Source organism: Histoplasma capsulatum, genomic scaffold (genome assembly GCF_000149585.1).
Source record: "Histoplasma capsulatum NAm1 scaffold_7 genomic scaffold, whole genome shotgun sequence".
NCBI classification, from domain to species: domain Eukaryota; kingdom Fungi; phylum Ascomycota; class Eurotiomycetes; order Onygenales; family Ajellomycetaceae; genus Histoplasma; species Histoplasma mississippiense.
Window position 1 is genome coordinate 1,067,473 of NW_001813976.1, and position 24,123 is coordinate 1,091,595.

Here is a 24,123-nt window from a genome sequence, read left to right on the forward strand (position 1 = left end):
GGGAGGGGAAGGTGTTTTCAGGATTCAATGGGCAGTTTCAGGTAGCCAGGGTTTTTTTTTTTTTTCCATGAGCTGATGCCATGCCCATGTTGAGTTCCATACTGCGTACGCGGTGTGTAGTTACTAGTTATCCCGAGATCCATAGTTAGGTGTCGAGTTGAAAATGACTGAAGAAGTCAAGCTCCCTCAACAGCGCCACTTGGAGCTAGTGGTTTGGGGGTTTGAAGCCTGATGTGTTGGAGAAGACAAGAGAGAAAGAGAGAATGGAATATGGAATCGGTAATCAGAGAAGGCCAGGTTTGTTTTTACCAGTTAGTAGATTGCGGCAAAGGGGAAGAACGGCGGCCGTTGAGCACAGCGCAACGTCCTCCGTACTATGCTGAGATCGACACAAGCCATGAGTTATATTTAGAAGACAAGAGATGTTAACTACGGAGTTCTCCGTATCCCAACCGATGTTGACACTGGCGATCATCCCCGGGACCCCGCCGCGTTGTCTTATATTTGTCATTCGCCGAATGGGGGGCTTTTTTGCACAAGGTATTCCAGCAGCGAAGTCGCATCTTACAAACTTCCCCTGACTGAAAAGAACAATTGAGTACAGAGGTACTCCGTAGACTATACGTAGGGGTTCTATCGACGGCGGAACACGTGTCGATGAAGCCCGTGTATTTTGCGGAGACTTAATCGCCCAACGAGCTCCTGAGACAAATCGTGGCTCATGCACAGGCAGCTCAGGGATAGTTAGAACCCCTAAGCTCAACTGCATGTACAGTACAGATAGATGTTCACAGTATGGAGAGCTCATCCTAGAGTAGCTTGGGTCGTGGTCAAGCAAACTTGATGATTACCGAGCATGATAGTAGTAACTATTAACTACCACCAGCTGTCTCTTAAGAGGGTAGGGTTGGGTTCAGCCGGTATGTTCTCTTTCTAATTGATATAAAGACTAGTAGAAACTGAAATTTAAGCATTGAAGCAGTAGAATTGGCTCTCCAGAGCTTCAAAGAGGTCCTCCTCGTAGACACTATCTATCAGAAAGAAGTCGGGAAATATCCATCAAATGGCAGCGATTTGCATCTCCGCGCCGGTCCGAATAGGGTTATTTCAGCTTTGCCCACGAGAAAGCAGCTTTCACCGCCCCTCAATCCCTTCCTTCACTCTTGCTCAGTTCAGGGATCCTAGCATTCAAGCGGAGAATATTTCCCTTCAGGGGGAAGTTTAGGCATCGAACACGAAGCGTGTACGCAGTTAGAAAACCGCGCGGGATCTCCACATTGATACTCTCCATGGGCTCAATTTGCGGCATCCGCCGTCTTGTTGACGGCGCAGAATGACTCAAGACACAGCGAGCAAGCATGCACCCAAAGCTTTCCGAAATGGCAGGCTGACTTTCAACCTGAGATCCAAAAACGAAATCGGTGCTAGCTAGCGCATTTGCTGACAGAGATAGGGAAGAAGAGAAACGGTGTCGAATCACGTTTCGGGTATCGAAACGTTTGATGAGACCTTGCTTCTCAGCCTAAATGCCCGATATTACCGTGCCTGTTGAACACAACCACGGCCACAGCTGATAAAATCGGGGTGAGACAAAGGGGCTTCAGATCGAAACCATTGCAAAAAGAATGCGCGGGTCCCCTGGCTGCGGAGCTCGCGTCGCAGCCCAGGTTCCATGTCGATGTCTCACTATGGTTCGCTGAATCGCAGCGTTGTTTGAGAGAACCAAGAGTTCCCAGGGCTCATTGGCGGGCCATTTTCAGCAAAAGCTGCTGAGGGAACAGAAATAGAAGAGAAAGTATTATAAGCCAATCAGTGTTTGGACCGAAACTGTGACCTTGAGGACAAACTCTGCACACGACACATCTCGTATCCCATTTTCCCCTTTGAGCGGATTCGAGATGACTGATACTGACAAAATAAACAAAAGCGGTAGTAACAACGGACACTGAAGGACTAGGGACCCATATAAGAAATCGAAACAACATAGCTAAATCTCTTATTGTTGTGTCAGAATAATACCACCATGTTTGGGATCATCGGTACTATCGCTCGAACGGGAGAAGGGGTTGTCAACAAAAAGGCTACTACGTTGTAGTTTGGTGAGAAGTGAGAACCTGAGAACAGGCAAATGGAGCCGATAAATTGGCGTCTGCGCATGTTTCTATTCATAGCACAGGATCCCAGCCCGCTGGCATGAGTGATGCAGCTGCCTGTATGCATTGGGAAGAAGGGCGCATAAGCACCAGACTTCCAATCGGCGACGACAAAATGGATTTGCCTGATGCGAGGGAGCTGTTAACGGCGGAGTTGAGATGGCTATTGGCGTGTGTTTGTGACGTGGCAGAAGCAAGAAAGCGAGCTGTTCCCATAGTGAAGGATGGATTTTTTTTTTTTTTTTTTTTTTTTTTAAATGTTTGATCATTGGCGTCATGAAGGGATAGTAGAGGCATATGCAAGAAATGTTCAATCAAGCGACCTCGATATGAAGCAAGGACAGTGAGTGCTTCCTCTTTTCATTTTGGCCATACTGCCGTTTCCTTGGACTTTGCGAGGTCTTCATGCTGCGTACCATTTGCTATCAATAACCTGAAATGGATTAAATTTCTAACATTTATACAACAGGTATCGAGGGGGTCCCCAGTTTTCAGGCTGCAAGGAGAGAATGGAAACATTCATCCAAGATTGTATGTATCCGCCAACCCGAGAACATGCAATCAGTCAGCCATGAAAATTCTCGAATTTGAAAGATCTACTGTAGCTAACGATCCGGTGCGGGACGAACAAACGTTGACATCATGGTGGCTTTCACAGGCTCAGAGACGATATCTGTATCTATGACCCGTCGTCTCTTCTGGTCGTAATGACTCAGAGCCATGCCTGGACTTTTCCCGCCTCAAATCCATCCTCCCGAGTTGTTGGTTGTGCCTTGGTTTTCATCGCCTGTAACGCACATACCTACTTGGACAACTCGAATGCTTTCTAGAAGGCCATTCCAACAAGGCTAATTGGATCTATGCAGACGTCACAGCAACAATGCAGCATGCCGACTTGCTTGGTTGTTGCTTGTCCTGGTGCCCTGCATTTTGAATCATTGCCAATCCTCCATTCCTGCCTTGATATCGAAATACTTGCCCACACCATCCAGAGAACAAGTGAACTTAGATAGGGGTTTGAACATTTTCCTATTTCAAAATCTATGACTCTCATCATCTTTTTTGTATCTCAATGAATCAATGATGCGCAAATACAACCCATCCATCTATCCATCCATTTTCTTGTGGATAGCGCGATCAATCGATGATCTCACGTAGCTGCTCAGAGTATGCGAACCACTCGTTCTCCTTATAACCCCCTTTTTTGTTGCAAGACGGGTCCCTAAAGGTCATGCAGTTCTCCCTCTTCTCAAACGGGCGATACCAATTTATATGATATTTTACCTAAAACTAATTCTGAATCACATTTCCTTCCCTTCTTCCATCGGTAGGATTTACAACGGCACTTCTACAGCGCAAAGTGCGCAAAACTCATCAACGTTACCTGCTCTACATCAAGCGGGCTCGCCCGCCTACAGGTCTTAAGTTTCCCAATAGCACAAGAAATTCTATTATTTTTGTTGTCCAATTTTCCTTTTCCCTTTCTTTTCTTTTAATCACCTCTGCTGCTATTTCTCTTTTTAATAAATTTCTGTCCAGCTATCCAGGCGAGGCGTCCTTGAAAGAAACGTGCCCTCTACATACATCAATCGAGATACGTTCTCATCTGCTGTGGCATGAAGTTACCTAGGGATAGTTGCCCAGATTCGTGAAATGGAGTTATGCATGCTTGGATATGAATTCCCGGGCCCCTGTAACGAATGAACTATGTTGATGGGGACGATGTTTCATCCGGCAATGCACAGTTACATACAATGTTGATATATTCGCTTTTCTTACCACGCCCGTGCCGGCTTGAGTTCTGTTTTGCCGAGGCTGGAAAGGGATAGAAATGGACAAATATTGATGTTGGATTCAATGAAGAGTGATTGGATGTTTCGTTTAGCCATGGTGGTATTTCTTTCTTTCTTTCTTTCTTTCTTTTTACCAACTCTAGGAAAAGTGCCATGCAGCCGCTTAGGAGGAAACAGAGAATCTCTCCTGGCAAATCTACTATTCACAGAAAACAGGAGATACGCTTAATTCAATAATGAGGTTTCTGAATTGCTCCTCCATTCTAATTCCCTCTGTCCGGGAGATCCTGATATCGCGAAATCGCAAGACGTAAAATTCATACATTACACTAGGTATAATTTTAATTAGCAAAATATACTCCACGTTTACTATGTACTTGAGATCTTGGAAAGGAAGTTTGTGAGCTCCCATCTATCATATCCAACCATTAAAGGGGTTTAACTAATCATTTATCAACGGATATACCCCTCTAGAATAATTCTTTATAACAATTATCTTAATCACAACTTACTATCGCCGCTGTTCACAAGCTCAATAACCAACTTGCCAAACTGGGTGCCTTTCTTCATGTCATCGAATAATCCGTCAATCTCCTTGACATTATCGATTCCCTGCACAACGCGGGAAATAATGGGCTTTATCTTCTGTTCGTTGACGAAATTGATCATGTCCTTGAATTCCTTTCGAGAGCCCATAGTCGTGCCTTTGACTTCGATGTTCTTTAGGAAGGCGGGCGTAATGAAGGGCATTTTGGGCGATACTGTCATGCCGTATACGGAGAGTATACCGCCAGCCTGCGGGAGGTGCGTGAGCGAAAGTGTGTCAATAGAGCGGACGCTGGAAGCAAGAAAAGTCAAACAAATATTTCCTTTCCCTTCCCCCCCCCCCCCGTCCCCCCGGGTATAAAACATACCTTGAGCAGCTTCACCCCTTTCTCAATCGAATCCCCCCCAGCGCCATCAATAATAGCGTCATAATTCCTCTTGCCTGCCGGTAGCAATTCCAGCGCCTTTTTCTCCCACTCAGGTTCCTTGTAATTCACGCCCCCCTTCGCCCCCAACCCCGCAGCCAGCTTCAGCTTCTCGTCACTCGAGCTCGTCACAACCACGTGCACACCCCTCGCGACAGCAAACCTCAGCGCCATCAGCGCAACCCCACCTCCAACCCCCGTAATCAGGATCGCGGCCCCTTTGCTCGAGTTCTTCGCTCCGGCCTTCGTCACCAGCGCCCGCCACGCCGTCAAGCCCGTCAGCGGCAATGCCGCCGCCTCCACATCCGTCAAGTGCGCAGGCGCCTCTTCCACTTCGCCCACGTCGATGGTGACATATTCCTGCAGTGTGCCCTTGCTGTTAAATTTGGTGCCGCCCATGATAGCGTATCCGGCCGGGGCCTCGGGGCCTTCTTCGGAATCCAGCCAGCCGGTCCCCGGGTTCAGAACGACGCGCCTTTGGATCCATGACTGTGGTTCCTTCACCTCTGGGCCGGCGGAGATGACGATGCCGACACCATCCGCGAGGAGGGGAACGTCGAATGATACACCTGGGTATAGGTGTTGGCGGAGAAAGAGGTCCCGGTGGTTAAGGGCGGCGGCGGTAAGCTTTATGAGGAGCTCGTTGCCTTGTGGTCTTGGGATGGGGAGTTTCTTGATGGAGAGCGGGTAGTAAACTTGGCCCGGTTTGCCGGGTTTCCCGTCTATGGAATCGATGGTGATGGCTTGCATGATCAAGATCAATTGGCCGTTTTTTGGAGGGATTTTTGAGACACAGAAATTCGGTCCCTCTTCTTGATATAGCAATTGAATTGTCGCGTTGAGCTACTTTTAAACTTTGTCCTGAAATCGGTCGGTTAGCGATATGTTCTGGATGAGAAATCAGGGAGGAAATTAGGTGTATTCACCAACTCTAACGGTACCGAAGAAGACAAGATGTTTGTTGTTGTCTAGTGATATACAATATTCTCGTCCTTACTATCAATTCTAAGTATGTACAGTACATTACAAGCTCTGACGTAAAGAGACCTTGGGTTTAACTACCCGAAAGTTAGGCAAGACTTTCCTCGGTTATGACGCAATTTTGTTGGCGGCGGGAAAACGGCTTTTAACAATTCTCAACATCGATGGATTTTCTTTCTGCTTACCGGCGATTCGCATGAATGTGGAGCGCCCCCAGGAATCTACATGGGTTGGTCTCCATTTCTCGGACACTTTCGTTTTCAACCGTCAACAATCCAGGGATTGTTGTAATCATTAAAAGTGGTTGTTATTATTAACGATATTCGGCAGACGCCTGAATGTCACGTGGAGGCGGCGGCCGCGGTCGGACCGGTTGCGGATGCCTCAGGGGATCCAACAAGGTTAAATAAACAGGCTTTTGAATTTTCATCGCCTTGCTGGACATCAAACCTCAATGGATGATGGCAGGAGAATCAAGTGACCAGCCAGAGAGATATCGGCATGGATTTAATTGCCAGTGTCCATCCTGTATATTTATGATAGAGTAGTACATATTGTATGAGGGCACCGTCGCCCAACACGCATCTCAACAGCTTTCCCATGGCATGTACCTGCTTGTAGCCCCCCCGCAGCCGGAGAGGATTCCACCCGCCCATGCACGCGCAATATATACACACCTCCGTTTTCCCTTCCAAAGCTTATCAAGATAAAAAAAAAATTAAAACCCTCGCCCTAACCCCTCTCAGAGATTTAAAACACCAATCTGGCGGCACTAGCCGTCAAGCCCAACAGCGCAAGCGACGACGTAGCGAAGACCATAAACCGCACCGGGATCTTATTCTTCGACACCTGCACAAGACTGTGCAGGACCCGGAGCCCGACATATGCCCACGCCAGGGCCACGTCCACCTTGCTGCCCTTGCGCTCGTGCAGGAACGCAATTGCCAGCGCGACAGCGTAGAACTGCGTCGGCTGCTCCATGAGATGGTTGAAATTGTCCGCGGACCAACGGGCGAAGGGCGGGTATTTGGCGGCTATTTGGTCATTGGGCAAGCTCGAGTCCATTGGGATCTTGTGTTTTGAGATTGCTGGGAGTCGTCTGGAGAACATCAAGCCTTCAATGGCGAAGGTCCAAATATTGAGGGCGATGACGGGGCCGAGGACGCCAGGTTCGCTGGTGACGGACATTTTGGTTTGTTTTTTTTGGTTGGTGGATTTTAGGATTCTTGAGTTAGAGTTCGGACGGAGGGCGTTAATGCGCTGTTGATAGTTGATGAGGAACGGAGGGTATTGGTTAAATCGAGGTGGAGCTACTGCGTAGATGGAAAAGTTGAATTGCTGAGGGGTAGGAGAACGCAGTAAGGGATGAGGAATGGTGGAGCCAACTTCCCTAGTAATTTGAATGGGGGAGACGGGATATTGAATCCTTCCAGCGCTCGTCCATGGGCAGCAGCATCACGCTAGGAGGTTGGTGCAGTGGATTGGTAATCAAGAATGTCGACCCCTGGAAATCGAAGCTAAGCCGTCTTTCGTCTTTGTTTATGTTATAACTGGGTGATGTTTGCATCGAATAACTAAAGGTTGCTGTGAAGAAGATGCGTGCTCTGGGATATTATTGACGTCCAAGTCGTGGAATAAATAAACGAAGCGCTCACCCCCCCCTTTGGCCACGACTATGAGCCTCAACGCCCATTGGCTTTGCAGACGCCCATATATACCTGGATGAAGTAACCCGAACTCGAAAAATACATATGCAACACACACACATGAATGACGAGAGATGCTAGCTGTATATATTCCCCTTCATCCAGACATTTTCCGTAATGGGGATATCGCGAGCGAAGCCCAATGCAATACACGGATGTAAATGGAGAGAGTAACAAACAACCTCAAGGAGCGTGCCAGCTCGTCTCCTTTATCCTATTCCCCATCCAAATCTAGATTCGGCCAATCTCTCTCCTCCACTATCGATTTTCGTTTGTCATGAGGCTGTGCGCGAAGGGCCTAAATTATACTATTGCACTGTGTGTGCTCTGTACTATGCGGGGATGATAGCTATTATCCGTGGGCGGAAGTTTCAGGGATAAGCTTAGACATAGGCCAGGGAGTGGAGGTGGTACAGTTCGACAGTGGAGACGGGTAATAGATCGAAGGAAGAGGAAGAAGATCCTCAAGGGAGGACGTAGGCGAGCGCTATTTCCATTTACAGCCATCGAGGAATTTGTTTCCAAGGGGGAAAAGGGGCCGACACCCGGGAAAAGTTGGGAAACGTCTAGCAGAATATAGATAGGATATAGAAAAGGATATGTGCCGGGTATTGGCAAATAGGCTAATAGATAGGGTGTTGTAGAAGGGAAAGCTGAGAAGCTGTCTAGGAGATCCCGCAAACGTTTGAAGAATTTTTATGCAAAGCCAAACAGAAAAGCACGCTGCGGTGATATCTGATCATATATATTGGGGAGCCACTCAAGGGATATCATTGTCCTGATGATATGTTGTCTAAATCAGTCCTTTTCCCGAAAGAGAGCAAGCAAGAGAGGTGGCTGCTCAGAGTTGTGAAAGCTTTTTGAGCTTATGTGAGAAACAATTTGAGAGACATGAGCACCCCTCTCGCAGGTATATAGATGGGGATAGCAATCGAATCCCCAGTGTCAGTGTCAGCGTCTCGCAGAACATTGATGGTGGAATGAATGCTATCGATTGAATGCTCAATATTCGATTGTACGTGCGTGGCAAATAAAGAGTTACCCTACAAGGGCCAAGAAACAGAATTGTCGGATCAAACAGGTTCAATGCACGATATTCAACGACGTAGGATATGTATGGTCTTTAAGATAACCTTGGACATGGAGCAGAAACCTAAGAGGCCGTAGATGATATACTAGGTGGACGGGCCTGGAATTTGAATTCCTGAATGGGGCGCTTATATGGGGCAGCCCTTGACGCCTGGAAGCTGGACTCTTTCGTCTATAAACCGGTCGATGGACATGTATTATTTAGTTGCATTCGTCGCGTCCATTTTCTTTTCTTTTTGGCATACCTTTCTTCTTGAAGATCTTGCATGTTTGCAGCGATGTAAGAAGGGGTAAGGTAGTTAGTTATGCGTGACCCCCTTATTCAGTCAGCATTCTTTTCTTCGGCTGTGGTAGAAATCCGCCACAAGGCCGGAGTCAAAAAGAGTTGCAAGCAGCAAGAACATGGAGTTTGAGCACTCTAAAGTGCATACCCATAGGAATGGAGAATGGAGCAGTTCCCGACCAGGAAGAATGAAGTACCAGTCCCAGCCCTGGTGGTCGTTTTGTTTTTTTCTTCTTTTTTTCTTGTTCTCATAGGGATGGGGTTGCTGTGGCAGTTAGCTAGTACCTGGTACTGCCACCTGCGGCCTGTGATTGGCCTGGCGCCCTCTTTTTTTTCCGCTCCACCACCGCCTCTCATCGCCAGAAACGAAGAACCTCCAACGTCGACTCTGCTTCTTCGCCCAAATCCGTCTCGATTTCCGCCCGCGTCCCAACCGCTCGACTTCATCTCCAGCGCCTTGTGCACGAAGCTACGCCGCATATTACTTCCAGCAAACTTTTACCCTTACCGTTTCAACGTTCATTTTAACTCTTCTTCGCTTAGTACTCGCCGTCTGACAGCTCGTTTTTTTTTCTGCGCCAGTGGCAGTGATACTTATCCCCAAAATCCCAAATTCACCATTGCTGTCTGCACGTCTTCTGTAGGCGTCTGTGGATAATCATATCTCATAGTCACCTAGTGCATCATGCCTTCACCTCTTCCATCGAGTTTTGCCTCTGCGGCAGCTGGCAACGCCCATGATTCGTCTAGTTCAAGAAAAGAAGGAATTGGCGGTGGTGATTGGTAAAATATTCCCTTCTTCCTCTTCCTCTTCCTTTTCTCCTTTCTTTTCGTTTTTGTTTTATCTTTACCTGTTACTCTGTTCCTCTGTTTTGTCCTCTCATTTATGACAGTAGCTGGCATCATTAAATTATCCGCCGTCTTGTACGTGTCGTGTGATGGCAATGGAGCTAAGTTGATGGCTTTTAATTTTGTTCTAGGTCTCGCACTCGTATGAACGGAGCAACTCAAACCTTCCGCCGTCCGTCCCTTGCAACCAACAATTCCCACACCCGAGAGAACGTCCAAACCACGTCTTCCACCTCTACCCCGACCGTTGCGGCCTATATTCCCCCTCATCTTAGTTCTAATTATCAGTCGGGCTCCCCGCGTACCAACGCCAATGATAGCAGGTATTCAAAGGACCAACTTTTAAGTCTCTACAAGAGTCAGCAGGACCAGGGGAGCTGGAGGAAACATATATCGGATTATTTTATGGCCGATTGGAACCCCAGTGATGAAATCCCCGTGTCTGTCAATGGCAGTTGGAATAAACGCGAGGATCTTAAAGAAAGCAGCACCACTCGTCCCGAGGTTTGCTGGGATCACAGCGGACAGGTTCAGCCTTTGGCTTTGACTGAAATGAACGATGAAGAAAAAGACGTATGTTCTACTCTGGGAACAGGGAAACCCGTTACAAATGCTGACTAGAGTTGGTTACTAGTTATTCTCTGGCTCTATCAACTCACCGCTGAAACCCCCTCCCCAAAGTGGGTCAAAGGATGCCGCCGGTGCCAGCGGCAATCCTCCTCGTAAAGGGTCCGTTTCCCATGCCCAGTCCCATCTTGGATCCTTCAACACGTCATCCCCTGGATCTGCACGAACCGCCCCGCGACGCCGTGGGACCGGCGATTCATCAGCTAATCCCATGTCGCCCACGGCTACTTCTCGGTTTTTCCGCGATGAGACGAATGTGTCATCCCCGCCACCCTCTCTGCTCCGCCGAAAGACTGACTTCCGGGAAGCGGAACCGAAATCGGATGAGAAGGATAAAGAAAATAATGGTCGTGATGCTGGTCTTGAATTAAGTTCTCCATTTGGGACCCTGAAGCGTAGTGCCACGGGGCCTGTCGGCTCAATTCCAAGCTCCTCTGTTTCCCCATGGCCATCCTCATCCCACAGCTCGGCATTTTCGCCAATGGGTGCTTTTGGCAGCTTTTCGTTGGGACCGATAAGCAGTAATACTGGAACTAACGACAAGAAGCCTGGTTTCAGTAGCCTGCGGGGAGAAAGTCGGTTTAAGGGTCTGTTGTCTAAAGATAGCTCAGATGATGTTGGATCCAGCATGAAAGAAAAACCGTCCCTAGCTCCACTGGAAAGTCTCTCCGAAGTTGAGGATTCTAATCCTCCGCCACCACAACAACAGCAACAACCGTGGGGAGAAGCCATAAAGACCCGCCCAAATCGCAGTGAAACCAACCCCTTCGGTGATGAGCCGCGGAGTGGAAGCGCGGCCCTTGGTGGTCAAGACCTAGACGCTCCCACCGCTACAACCTCTGCCTCGGGGATCGATCAGTTCGGACTTTCCTTCGGAATGACATCGAATGGCCCAAGCTTCCGAGATATCGTAGGCAATCAGCAAAGCCAACCACCCCAAGCTCCCAATAATCATGTCCATGAGCCAATGAGCCCAACTAATACGAACCCTTACCAAAGCCCACATGGCGAGAGGGCAGATACTGACGACATCGATACGGACGGTTCTGATATCCAACATGCCCACCTCCCCGGCCTGAGTGACATCCCTGAAGATCCTGGAATGGCCGGGTTTGGTTCTATTCGTCGAGGTGGGTCTGCGGTAGACCAGCCAGCGGGTGATCGTAGTCAAACATCAAGCGTTGGTGCAGGTCGGGGCTTCCCCAGCCTGACTAGTCTGGGTGGCCTGTCATCTCTCGGATCTGCTGGAGGCTGGCCTACCAGCGCAACTACTGGCACTCCCACGCGAGAACGATCTGGCTTTGCGTCCGGGTTTGGCGATCCTATTTTTGGATCAATGGCAGATTTACAATCCCCAAGCCTAGCGACTCTTGGAGGAGGGGGCTTTTTTGGGTCGCATACCAGCCTTTCCAGTGCGGGTCGCACAAGTAAAATGGGATCGCTATTTCCTCCAGCAATGCAAGACCAATTACGTGATGAACAAGCGCGCCCGGATTCCACTGGAATTGAAGGTTCAATGAAACATCAGGGTGAGAACGGGAATGTTTCTGGCAGCAGCCCATTTGACAGTGGTATTTCGAGGAGAGACAATGAACAAGCTACTCGCGCTGGAGGTATATTTTCTCCTCTTGGCGGCCTTGACCTTGGAAGGGAGGCTTTTCTATCCGGTGATAAACCTGTCCCAGGAACTCAGCCGATTTCGGTTGCATCTTCTCATCCATCTGCGCCATCTGCCGCTGTACAAACCTCAATTCCAGCCGCCCAAGCCTCCGTGGAAGGCACCTCCCAACCCAGTCAGAGTCATTCTAGTGCGAGTTCGTCAAACACCCAGCTGCCGGCAACCCAACAGCGACAAATGGTGATGCCAGATCGCATGCGCTGGATCTACCGCGATCCCCAGGGTAACACCCAGGGACCGTGGTCTGGACTCGAGATGCATGATTGGTTTAAAGCAGGTTTCTTTACGGCGGAGCTCCAAGTGAAGAAGTTAGAGGATGCGGAGTACGAACCACTTGCTCAACTTGTTCGACGTATAGGCAACTCTCGAGAACCGTTTCTTGTACCTCAGATTGGCGTTGCTCACGGGCCACCTTCCAATCAGCCTGGCACCTGGGGCTCATCGGCATCGCAATCTGGTGTCGCGCAGCCTCCGTTCCCCACCAGCTTTCCCAGCTTTGGCACAACACTAACCGCGGACCAGCAAAATGCGCTGGAAAGGAGAAAGCAAGAGGAACAGTATTTGATGGCAAGGCAGAAAGAACATCTGGCCCAGCAACAAGTCCTTATGAAACAGATGGCTATGCAAAATCCTTCTCATGCTGCCATGCATCCCCAGCTGCAACATCACTCAAGCGCTCATAGCCTCCAGAGCCAACCAAGTTTTGGCAGCATCACCTCACCAGGAGGGTACCACCCCTCACCAATCCAGGGACCCATTCAGCCACCTCAAGCCATACCTGGTTATTTCGAACCCACCATGCGACAAGCGAATGTGCCCAGTGTTCCTCCTCAAATGCTTCCACAGGACATCATGGCTGGCCAAGAAGAGCTGCCGAGTTTGGTTGACCGCTTGAATATCAATCGCCCATCTCAGTTCCCTTTCAATAGTGGCCCTTCTTTCCGAGCAAGGCAGCAAGAAAATGTCGCGCAACCCCAGCAAATTGCTACCATGCTCCAAGACAGAGCTCGCTTACAGCAGGAACAGGAACAATTTGACAAAAATAAGGGCGATTCGATTTTTGACCAACAAGCTCGCGACGAACGTCTCCGGCAGTTTCATGCTTTAAGACGTCAGACAGATGATGATATTGTTAGAAGGACTGAGGGTCTTCCGACACATCCCCCGGCAATGCCAACTGGAGATGAATTTGAACGCCATGTTGATATTTCTAAACCTGCAATGCAACAACCTCCCAAACAGGAACACGTCCAGCAACGAGCGCCAGAACCCCTTTCTCTTTCTCAACAAGTGCGAAAAGCCGCATCTGCTCAACGGCAGCAACAGCAGCAACAGCAACAGCAACAGCAACAGCAGACACAGACTCCGACTGTGCAAGCTGAGTCTCCGTGGCCTAAAGCGGATAGTGGTATGCCGCAACCATTCCCACCACCGCCTCCATCGCAGTCTCCCCTCCCCGCTCCTGCTGCGCAACGTAATCGACAAAATGTTGCAGATACTCTAGCAGCAAGCTCTAGGTCGCAAAGCCAGACCCCAATTGAGAATCCATCCACATCGGTCGCTCCGTGGGCAAAGGAAACCATTGAGGCACCAAAAGGTCCTTCTTTGAAGGAAATCCAAGAAGCCGAAGCTCGCAAGGCTGCCAAACTCGAAGAAGCTGCTGCAGCTGCGAGGCGTGCACTTGCAGAACAGGAACGGGCAAATCAACCTCCACCTCCAGCTCCAGGACTACCATCCACAGCAAACTGGGCGAGCAGCGGGTCTCCCGTCACACCCCCATCTGCTACGGGGTCAGTATGGTCGAAGCAGGCTGCAGGCGGAAAACCACAATCCGGTGCCCCCACTTCCGCTCCTAAAAAAACTTTGGCGCAGATTCAAAAGGAAGAGGAGGCACGCAAGCAGCGTTTAGCTGTAGTAAACAATTCTCAAGCTGCTGCTGTAAACTCACCTGTCACTTCTGCGGGCAAGCGTTATGCCGATCTGGCAAGTAAGGTTGCACCACCAACTGCCCCCGCAGGAGCGTGGACGACAGTTGGTGCTGGTGGAAAGGCAAAGCCTCCACCCACCGCACCAGCTGGACCTAGGGCCATCCCTGTTGCCCCTGCTGCGGCGACGAGACCTAGGCCGACAGTCCTCACAAGACCGTCTGCGTTGAGTTCTGCGCAGTCGGCGAATACGAATAGGCCCGTTGAAGAGCTTACGAAGTGGGCTAAGAACGCCTTGGGGTAAGGGATTGAATAGCTCTATCAAACGGTACGTCTATTCAGCTCTATATATACCACCCCTCGCTTTTTAAACTAGAATGTTCTCCGCCCGGGAATTAGATATCATTTAGCAGACTAACAAATAGGTAAAAATATCTAGTGGATGATTTCGTCCAACAACTCGCTTTCTCCCTGCCGCCCTGAGACAGAAATAATAATCTGACTCCTGTCTACGCCCAACTCACAAACGCTTGACGGCCGCCGTTTCGCTGAAAGAATTCGTCCGTCGCCGCAAACTCGCGGACAAAGGCGTGGTTGATCCCTCGTCCCTGAATGCTGGGAGCAATGGGTTCGGCACCGTGCAGGACTCCAACGGCTCGGATGGCTGGAACGAGGTTGCCAAGAAGGGAGGCCAATCGGCTACCCATCGCGAGGACACGAGCAATGCGCCGTTCAAGGTTGTGGCCGTGAAGAAGAAGGGGAAGCGGTAGATTGATTTGGGCGTGTTGTATAGCAATAGTGTTTTATTTGACTGAGAAGTTTGTGGTGGGGTGTGGTGTGGTGTGGGAAGGAATGCATAGCATAGCATAGGAGAAGAAGCATCTTACCATACATGAAGATCGATTTGGAAAGAAGTTGCTTGGGTTTTGCTGCAGCGTTGGGGTGCTATTTTTTTTTTTTTTTTTTTTTTTTTTTTTTTATTTGCAAAGATATTTTCACGGGTGCTCTGTTCTCCTGATAACCCTTACGACCTTACGCATCTTTCTTTCCCTTCTTCTCAGCTTCTTGAGCTATCATCAATTCTCATCGTTGGTCGTCTGGCGATAACTAATAAATCATTTTACATCTCGCAACTGGTTGTTACTAGCATTTCTCACACTTATGTAACTCTATCCCTTTTCCTTTTCCTTTTTTTTTTTTTTTTTTTTTTTTCAAATCTCTCCACCAAAGCATCCCTTGCCATTTTCTTCGCCCGCATGGACATGGCGTTTTTCCTGCAGTAAGTCGCACCGCCCTATTACGAATTGTTATGGCTCCTGCTGCCTTGTCTAAGCGGCCTCAGCAATTGCTTCGAGCTTTGTGGGGGATGATGGTGCTTGAGATGTACCTCCCCTGGTAGATACAGGAGGTAATTAATGGAGCAAGCGGTTGATGTAACTAACAAACTTCATTTTATTCTTGGTTGTGTGGTTAGGCCACCTATACAGCCGAGGAACCAATGATGATGATATCATCTACTAGTTGACAATAGGATATTCTCACCAGCAGCTACACTCAGTCACGCAGGATATGTATGAGTTGTTCTCATCTCATAATTATTGAAATATCCTATATTGTACTGTGCATCTGCACAACTCACCGGATTTTGCTATCAATCAATCCTCTCTCTGAGCATACCCAAGAAACCCCCGCTTAAACCTCAGACCAAGACAACCCAAACATGTCCGTCTATACCCGCTGCCCTACGTAACAGGATTGATCGACCTTCATTGGCCACTGAGCTTGTTCTCAAAATAACTTGTTAGATCTAGTCCTCTATCCCTCCAAGGACTATCACAAGATATCCACTAATTTCTTCTCGGCGGAGCTTGTGCTTCGAAGGGCGCGTGGGGATATCTGGGTTTGAATGTGTCACGGCCGTGCCGAAGGTTTGATATTTAAACGCCAATCCACTCCCGGTTCAAACGAGACGAGACGGGCTGAAGAGGGTTTATAGCAACATCAATTGAGTCTAGCTATCTTGATAAATGATAATATCTAGCAAGTCGAGGAAAGGCATATAATACTGGTCGTTTCTGGTGAAATCGGTAAGACTCTGCTCACTTCCCCCGGTAAATGGGCATCGAGCTGCATAAGCGCTGATATCATGTTCCTCAAAAGACCAACATTTCCACTCAGTCAGCAGGCCCCAATTGAGTGTGCAAGGAAAATCCTGATAAGGATAGCTATCCATAAGGGTGTATAATATATCTCTGAGCAGGCGAATACTTCGACATGGGATCCATCACGACTTCTGACAAATTGACCGATTTTGGGCATCCGATGCTCAAACATTTTCTACTCGATCCAAATTATAAAAATTTGAACCACGGTGAGCCAGAGCAGCCTGGCAAATATTCCCTCCTATTCCTGTCTCCTGTTATTCATGTTGTTCTCTGGAGCTTCTCATGCCACTTCACGCCATTACAACTTTGAGATCACTGGGGCTCCTTTTTGTAGACATTGACTGACAAAGCTATCAACCAGGATCATATGGAACTTTCCCCGCGGTTGTCCGGGATGAGGCCCGGAAATTCCAAGACGAGCTTGAGGCCAAACCAGACTTGTTCTTCCGTTACCTGCAGGCGAAATACGTCGATGTGGCCAGAAAGGAGCTGGCAAAGGTGCTCAACGCCCCCATGAACGAGATCGTTTTCACCAAAAATGCTACGACGGGAGTGAATATCGTCCTTCGAAACCTGCAATATGCACCAGGTGACGTTATCGTCTACTTTGATACCGTATACGCTGCGTGTGAGAAGACCATCGCATGGTTGATGGAATCCACACCCGTCCAAGCGCGCAAGGTCCCATATTCGTTCCCAACCACCCACGAGGAGATCATGAAACGCTTTGCCGAGGTAGTTAAACAGCTGAGGAGTGAAGGCTTGAATGTTCGCGTGGCTCTTTTTGATACTATCGTTAGTAATCCTGGCGTTCGATTCCCATTCGAGGAACTTGTGGCGGAGTGCCGGAAAGAGGGTATTTTGAGCTGCGTGGATGGGGCACATGGAGTCGGCCATATTCCTCTTGATTTGGGAAAGTTGGATGCGGATTTTTTCGTGAGCAATTGCCACAAGTATGTGCTGTCCTCGTTTATCCCCAGCTTCTACCCCCGCCACCCCATCTCCCGAGGCGGGTAGCTCAAGTTTGCCCACAATAGTGACGATCTCTTTTGAAAGAAAAATCCTAGTCGAAAAATCTATATCTCCATTACCATATACAAACATGACTAACGCTGCTTACCAGATGGCTCTACGTACCCCGCGGTTGTGCAGTATTCCATGTCCCTATACGCAACCAACACTTGATTCGCACAACGCTTCCCACCTCACACGGCTTTGTCCCTAAGAACCTGGACGTATCTCTTCCAATCCCAAAGCAAAAAGGCAAGTCTGACTTCGAGTTCCAATTTGAATTTGTTGCCACAAACGATGATTCGCCATACAACTGCATCCCAGCCGCTCTTAAATTTCGTAAAGAAGTCTGTGGTGGCGAGGAAAGGATCATGTCATATTGCCAGCAATTAGCACATGAGGGCGGCAATATCGTGGCCGAAATACTCGGCACAGACGTGATGAGCGAGCCTGGCGTGGACCCTAAGGTGATAGGAGCAAGTAAGATCCGGCAATGTGCCTTCGCCAATGTTCGTTTACCTCTTGCGGTTGATGATGGTAGTGGCAGACATGTTGAGAAGGATTCGCAGTATCCTGTTATCAAGGGCAGAGATGCAATGGTCGTTGCGAAATGGATACTCGAGAAGTTTTTGTGTGAATATGACGCTGCTGCTCCGATTTTCCCACATGGCGGTTGGTTATGGACACGGCTGAGTGGGCAAACTTATCTGGAGCTGGAGGACTTTAGGTGGGCCGGGAATGCTTTGAAGGAGCTGGTGGAGAGGGTCGGGAAAGGGGATGCCTATGCTGAATTGGGGATCACGGATGTGACGGACGATCTAAATGCGATACGTTTGGACGGAACTGGAAAGTGAGATTCGGATGTTGCCATTTCGCAATTATAAAGAAACGTATGCAGATGATATCTGATGCATTTTCGTAATAGCAAAGAAATTTTTGCTTCCCATATATTGGCTTTCCGGCTTCTACCATGATTCTTTATTGATGCCACTCAGCATTAAGTGACATGACATTGAAACCAACGTCAAACGCACGATAGGTAACTTCTAACATACCATTTTCCCTCTGCCCGGAGACAACTTACAACTCGCGCCCGTCGTCACCACTAGCCCACCATCACCACCACCTCCTCCTCCTCCTCCTTCCCTTTCCTTAAACTCCACTACCTTCTGAAAAAACTCTGTAACATCCACCGCCCCATCGATATGATAATTCCCACCGATAATGAAATGTGGCACCCCCTGAACGCCCCCCTCCCTAATCTTCTTCGCCTCCTCCTCAATAATCTCCCGTACTCCACGCCCCGCCCCTTCCCCAGCCAACCACTCCCTAACCTCCCCCGCCTCCAGCCCCACCTCCACCTCCACCGCAGCCCTCACAAGCGTATCAACACAACTGATATCCTCCTCCAGCTCCAACTGATACCGGAATAATATATCAGAAACCATACCTTGCATCACAAGCCCCTTCTCCGCACCGGTGGTATGTAGAAGTACGTGCGCAAGCCTTGAGCTACCCATATACCCTCCGAACTTAAAATCGAGGCCCAACGCCGCCCCAACGCGCTTTAGGCGCGTCTGCGCCGCCTCGGTCATTTTGGGACCCATTTTCCGAAGCATCCGGTCTGGATATTATATCGTGTTGTGAATAATGGGGAATTTGAGTGCATTGTTTATAAATGAAAGATAAAGGAGCTGGCGGATATCTTACCGTGTGTAATTATGCTCTCGCTGGAGGGTTCTTGGGTCTATGAAGTAAGGCTTTCCATGACGGGTGGAATTCATCCTTGGAGACCCCCTGGGTATGTCTTTTGGTAGAGGGAAATGGCCTTTTGGAGGTCGCGGTAGCCGATGAAGCACTATTTTCTTTGCATATGAGTAAATAACTGGAAAGTTTGGTCCGGTGCTTTTTTGTGGAAAGGGGACAGACGGCACATGCTCACCCAGGAACATATCGCGTCTGAAAAGATATCGATTTTAATCACTGCCATTTCTTGGTTATGTGAGGAGAATACGAGTTATTTCCCGTGCTTCTCCGGGCTTTCTGGTATTTAGTCTCTATGCTCTGTTCTTTGCGCCCTCCCCTCTGCTGCAATACTTCCTAGCTCATGGAGACAGAAGTCTGAATTAGGCTTAACGGCTTTATTAAATAAGAGACGATTTGATGGATGTGGAAGGTTAGTACTTGTTACTTCTATCTTGTATTTATTTATTTATTTCTTGGAGGAACAGTTCCGGACGCAGAGTTGACAACTAACTAGCTGGCAACTGGTGAGCTCTTTTGCGCCAGCAGCCTAGAAGACATTCATAGTTCATCATTGTCGCCCTTGAGTCCTAAGGCTTTTTTTATGGTCCTTTTCATTAATTCTGCTCGGATATTCTTCCAGTCCTTCCTCTGCTGGCCAAACAACCCTCCCAGATTTCTTCGTTGCCAGAAGAATCTGACAAAGTTTATGCCCGCTCTAGCTAACGTCAAAATATTTTGGATTTGATTCCCAAAGACGATATCATGAGGAGAAGTGCCATTTTGCTCATCTTGTGTATAGCCCCCCGGAATGCGCGGGTTCTCCAGGCCATTGGGTACGTTATTTAAAGTAACCATTTTTTCATTCTTTGCAAGTTGAATATCATGAACTACAGAGAGAACTGCATCAATTTGCTGAGTTTTGCTTTCTACTTCCCATCTGATCATCATATAATAAATCAGTAGTAGTAGATAGAAAAGACAATCTAGTTGCAATTATCTTTTCCAGAATTTTTCCCAGACAATTCAGCAGAGATATCACTCTATAAGATTTAGAAATAGTTGGTTTTCTATTGGGTTTTGACAGAATAACTTCAACAGCATGCCTCCAGCACTTATAATGATACCCATATTTCAAAAGATTTGAGAACAATTCAAAGAGCTCATCTTTTAGTACTGAATAAAGCTCTTGAATTATTAAATGATTTATAGTATCAGCTCCTACTGCTGTGACCTTTGAAGATGAAAAAATAGCTGTTTTTAATTCATCTTCAGTTAAGTCAGGCCATTCCCATTTTTTATCATGTTCATATTCATTATCTTCTTGCAAAGAACAAACCTCAGTTGAATTATTTGATGATGGAAACAATATTCTCATAAAAGCTTGACATTTATCTTCAAATGAGCTAGCTATAATTTCCTCATTCTGAAAGTTATAAGTTAATGTTGGTAGCTTAGACATGGAGGGTCGAGCCTGGGCGATTCCAAGGTTCCGCCATGTCTTCCGCATCCAGGCACGAATAAATACACAAACAACAACTGCCACCGCCAGTCATGACCCCTCTAAATACTTCACGTTATCTGCACCAGCTGGCCCTTTTTATTTCCGGTTCCCCCAAACCCTCAGCTTCGCTGCCTCGCCAGCTATCCATTCACTACTACCCTTGGAAGCGAGAGGCTCTGTTGACGCGGCTCTTCTCCAACGTTTCTTCTGCTGTTATTTTATGGAATATAGATATCATCTCTTGATTTTTGTGAGCGATTGTGGTGTGAATCGCATGCTTTCTGTCTTCTCCGGGCTTGTTCATATTGCTTTATGGTCAATCGAGTGGGTGATCCCCATTGCGTTCTCGTTAGTTAAAGATAAATAGTAGTTACGGCAGCCGCTAAATAAAATCATTGAAATTCAATCAAGTTTTGTATGATTCTTTATCTTAATTAGAGATTGTAAAAAAGCTCGCTTCTCACAGTTATCAGTTATCTTATCTCTATTTCTATCTCTATTTTTATCACCTATACAATCAATAGAGTTAGTGAATCTTAATGATATAAAATAACTGCTTGTAAAGCTCATTTTCTTACAGTTTTGCACAGTGTAGATATATAATCAACAAGCGTATGTACACAAGTAACACGAGTATAATAAATAACATCAACCCTATTTGACACATTTGCCACTCAAGGCTGCCGTGGATAGCCAAGGCAAGTAAGTACCCGCATGTGGAAAAAATGTCCTTGCACACACGAGAAACATAGATAGGGATCTCAAAATCAGCACTCATACAAGTCCAGTTCTCACAGTGGAAGTTGTAAAGCCTTGAGTTTAAGATCTACTTCGAACTTGGTTAGAGGGATCGCCATGCTGGTCAATCATCCGAGTTCGGAGGATCGAATTATCCGTTGAATTCACCATCAAAATTGCCACTTCCCGACAAGTGAGGTTTTATTATACTTACATAGTTACTACTTTCTTTCATTTTTGTAAGTAACAAGCCAGATACTGAATCTACAGCTGTAAATAGTAGTTGAATCTGTTGTTCGATTCTTAACTAGGTTCTACTTAGGATCAATAAAACGATCTTTCTATTAGTTAGTTAGTTAAACATGAAGATATTATCTGATACTGTGCCAGTGTAATTATCAATCTCTCTACAGCGAACAATGCCCTCCGTGCGGCTATCTTTACTTCTTTTCTAAAACTTCATAGGTTTATTGAGAGAGCGAGCATCTTTTCTGTTGTTGGCTACCCGTACGCATCAAATACGACAAAGAATACTCAGCCACAGCCATCCATTGTCGTGGACCAATCTGGCGGCTTTCCGCAGCAGATATATTTCTTTTTGTTTGATAGTTACTTGTGAAGCTTGGAGTACTCTCTTTGCCACAATGATATCTCTGTCACCCACGACCCATCTTCCCTCGCTGAGCATAAAATGAATGGAATTGTCCTCAAAGCTTATGGCTTGCTCAAATCAACGTTGCAGGGACAGCTTTCCATGTCAATTAGAAGCCCAAAACCTGCACAGTTCCGTCTCAGGAAGATGTTCTTCTAGACATCCTCGTCAACCTTTTATGGCTACGAGCTAGAATTTATCAATTGTCCTCCTTTTGCTCTCTTCATTTTCAACAGATGTGAAATGCCCAGCATGTTGGTGGGCAATGCGGTCAGCATCCTATTCCTCCTGGTGCTTTTCTGTAGCGCGCGTGTTTTCGCCGCAAGCAAAGATCTCAACGTATATGGTGGATATGGCCCCGAAGTCCTCTGCGTTTTCCCAATGAGCGGACCATATAACCTCCTCCAACGCATACTCTTCTACCTTCTGCTTGTGTTTGCCGTCCTTTGTCGCCGTCAAAAATGGCTGGTCCTCGGTGCACTCGCCAGTGCGATGTCCTATAGCGCGGCCGCAGCGATTCACGGCTTCCTCCTGGCCAGCCCCGCGCAGAATGCAATAGATCTTGATATCTACGGAATTTTCGCTATAACTTCGTCCGGCGCCATGCTGGCTGCTCCTTTGCTGAATTGGTCATCGACTTTGATATATGCAGAGAGAAGGAAGCGATGGATCGTGATTCTGTGGGGACTTCTTTTGGTGGTTGGTGCGATATTCACTGCGTCGTGCATACATGTAAACGGGGCGGGCTTCATCACCCCAAAGTGCATTCCACGCGCCGATGCAGCTTCATTCCATGGCTCACTATTCCCCAGCCCCAGTGCGGACTGTCTTTACGCATGTGGTCCCGAAACTCGACTTTTCCGCCCAAAGAATGACGTGGTGGCCTGGCCTAACTATATCAACCGTCCCAGGGATATCACCTCTATTTTCCTTCCAGCAACGATCATCTATATATTTAGCTGGGTCGTCGTTGAGACGCTATTCCGCACAGTGTGGCGGAATAAAAGTACGAATATCCAATTTACAACAGCCGCTTCCGTACTCGGTCGAAGTAGGATAGGCACCCGTATTCATAGTCGGCAGAATACCATCAACAAAGCCCCGGACGTGTCTGTGTCGATAAATCCTTTTTCACCTCTGCCATCTCCATCGCAATCCTGGCTGCCCGGACCGCCACTGCCAAAAAGGCGACGATCTTGCTGGGCCGCATTGTTTAAAAACCTCCATTTATGCGTTATGCTTGCCCATTTCGCTGCCTTCGTCGTCAACGTCGTCATGTGCGAGTATCGGATGGTCCACCTCCCCAGCAACGAACAGCCAAAGGAGGTCGGCCAGTGGATGCCTTGGGTTAGTGTTGCGCTGGTTGTTTTTGCCCAGATGCTTAACCGATATATGAAACTACGCTGGGGAGGTATTCGGAGAAAACGATTGTCCCCCAGAGATGAAAAGCGGGCACTGGCAGTTGAACGATGGAGAGAGAGTCTTACACTGGCGGCAGAGAGGATGGCAGACGAACGAATTGTGACTCCCCCAGATGAAGTTTTGAAAAGGGACAATATGCCTCCCGGTCTGAGGATGTTTAGGAGTGAGGCAACGAGTTCAACGAGGAGGAATAGTTTCTGAGTGACGCATTTCGTCCTTTTTCATTTTTCTCCCCCGTCCCATTTTTTTTTACACCCCCCTTCTCTTTTCTCAACCCTCGTTCAGATAATTCCGAACGGCCCTCCCTACATCTGACATCCTATAACTACGGATATTAGATCAACCCTTATTTAGCTTGCCAATGCAAAAATTCCAGTCCAGTGGGATATATCATGATTTTGTAGTTGAAGCAACTTCTATAAACTTTACAGTGCCTCCCTCCATCCCTGCTTTTGTTTTAACTATCGGTTCGTGCGAAACTGGAACGCAGGTTCGTTCCCGTAACCACACAGAAACTAACTAACTTGTCATTTTCAACAAATATTGACCATTAAAACTTATAGACTTCTATCTTATGTTAGTTGGAGCGAGCAAGCGCCTTATATTCACATGGACTTCGCGTTTGGGCTGAGGCAAGTACAGTACATCCATGGATACAGCACAAGCAACGTGCCACGGAACCATAAACCTTTCTTTGTTAACCTATTTTTTCAGTTCTACCGACACATTTGAACTTTGGTAAAAAGATTATAAATAAGTGTCGGGATCAGCAAATCCCGAGTCACAAAAAAAGCTTTCATTCCTGAACTCGCCAAAGGACCATCTGTGCGCCA

At 47.6% G+C, this 24,123-nt stretch overlaps 7 protein-coding genes across 7 annotated transcripts; 4 read left to right on the forward strand and 3 right to left on the reverse strand.

Moving 5' to 3' along the window:
- Positions 1-270: 270 nt before the first annotated feature.
- HCAG_05958 (predicted protein) lies at positions 271-1,185 on the forward strand (the record flags this gene model as incomplete). The annotated part of the gene is made up of 4 exons (XM_001538303.1): positions 271-297; positions 618-774; positions 899-920; positions 972-1,185. 4 exons carry the CDS (start codon positions 271-273, stop codon positions 1,183-1,185), a joined length of 420 nt encoding a protein of 139 aa, XP_001538353.1.
- A 3,085-nt stretch (positions 1,186-4,270) lies between these two features.
- Positions 4,271-5,667, reverse strand: HCAG_05959 (conserved hypothetical protein; the record flags this gene model as incomplete). Its single annotated transcript, XM_001538304.1, has 3 exons — positions 4,271-4,275; positions 4,459-4,741; positions 4,861-5,667. The coding sequence occupies 3 exons, from the start codon at positions 5,665-5,667 to the stop codon at positions 4,271-4,273; spliced, it is 1,095 nt and encodes a 364-aa protein (XP_001538354.1).
- A 981-nt stretch (positions 5,668-6,648) lies between these two features.
- Positions 6,649-7,086, reverse strand: HCAG_05960 (conserved hypothetical protein; the record flags this gene model as incomplete). The annotated part of the gene is made up of 1 exon (XM_001538305.1): positions 6,649-7,086. The coding sequence occupies one exon, from the start codon at positions 7,084-7,086 to the stop codon at positions 6,649-6,651; it is 438 nt and encodes a 145-aa protein (XP_001538355.1).
- A 2,776-nt stretch (positions 7,087-9,862) lies between these two features.
- Positions 9,863-14,870, forward strand: HCAG_05961 (predicted protein; the record flags this gene model as incomplete). Its single annotated transcript, XM_001538306.1, has 5 exons — positions 9,863-9,900; positions 9,957-10,398; positions 10,460-14,355; positions 14,678-14,821; positions 14,849-14,870. 5 exons carry the CDS (start codon positions 9,863-9,865, stop codon positions 14,868-14,870), a joined length of 4,542 nt encoding a protein of 1,513 aa, XP_001538356.1.
- Positions 14,871-16,329: 1,459 nt separating this feature from the next.
- Positions 16,330-17,978, forward strand: HCAG_05962 (predicted protein; the record flags this gene model as incomplete). Its single annotated transcript, XM_001538307.1, has 4 exons — positions 16,330-16,426; positions 16,582-17,173; positions 17,344-17,903; positions 17,959-17,978. 4 exons carry the CDS (start codon positions 16,330-16,332, stop codon positions 17,976-17,978), a joined length of 1,269 nt encoding a protein of 422 aa, XP_001538357.1.
- A 299-nt stretch (positions 17,979-18,277) lies between these two features.
- HCAG_05963 (predicted protein) lies at positions 18,278-18,838 on the reverse strand (the record flags this gene model as incomplete). Its single annotated transcript, XM_001538308.1, has 1 exon — positions 18,278-18,838. One exon carries the CDS (start codon positions 18,836-18,838, stop codon positions 18,278-18,280), a length of 561 nt encoding a protein of 186 aa, XP_001538358.1.
- Positions 18,839-22,120: 3,282 nt separating this feature from the next.
- Positions 22,121-24,022, forward strand: HCAG_05964 (predicted protein; the record flags this gene model as incomplete). The annotated part of the gene is made up of 3 exons (XM_001538309.1): positions 22,121-23,453; positions 23,722-23,761; positions 23,872-24,022. The coding sequence occupies 3 exons, from the start codon at positions 22,121-22,123 to the stop codon at positions 24,020-24,022; spliced, it is 1,524 nt and encodes a 507-aa protein (XP_001538359.1).
- Positions 24,023-24,123: the final 101 nt, after the last annotated feature.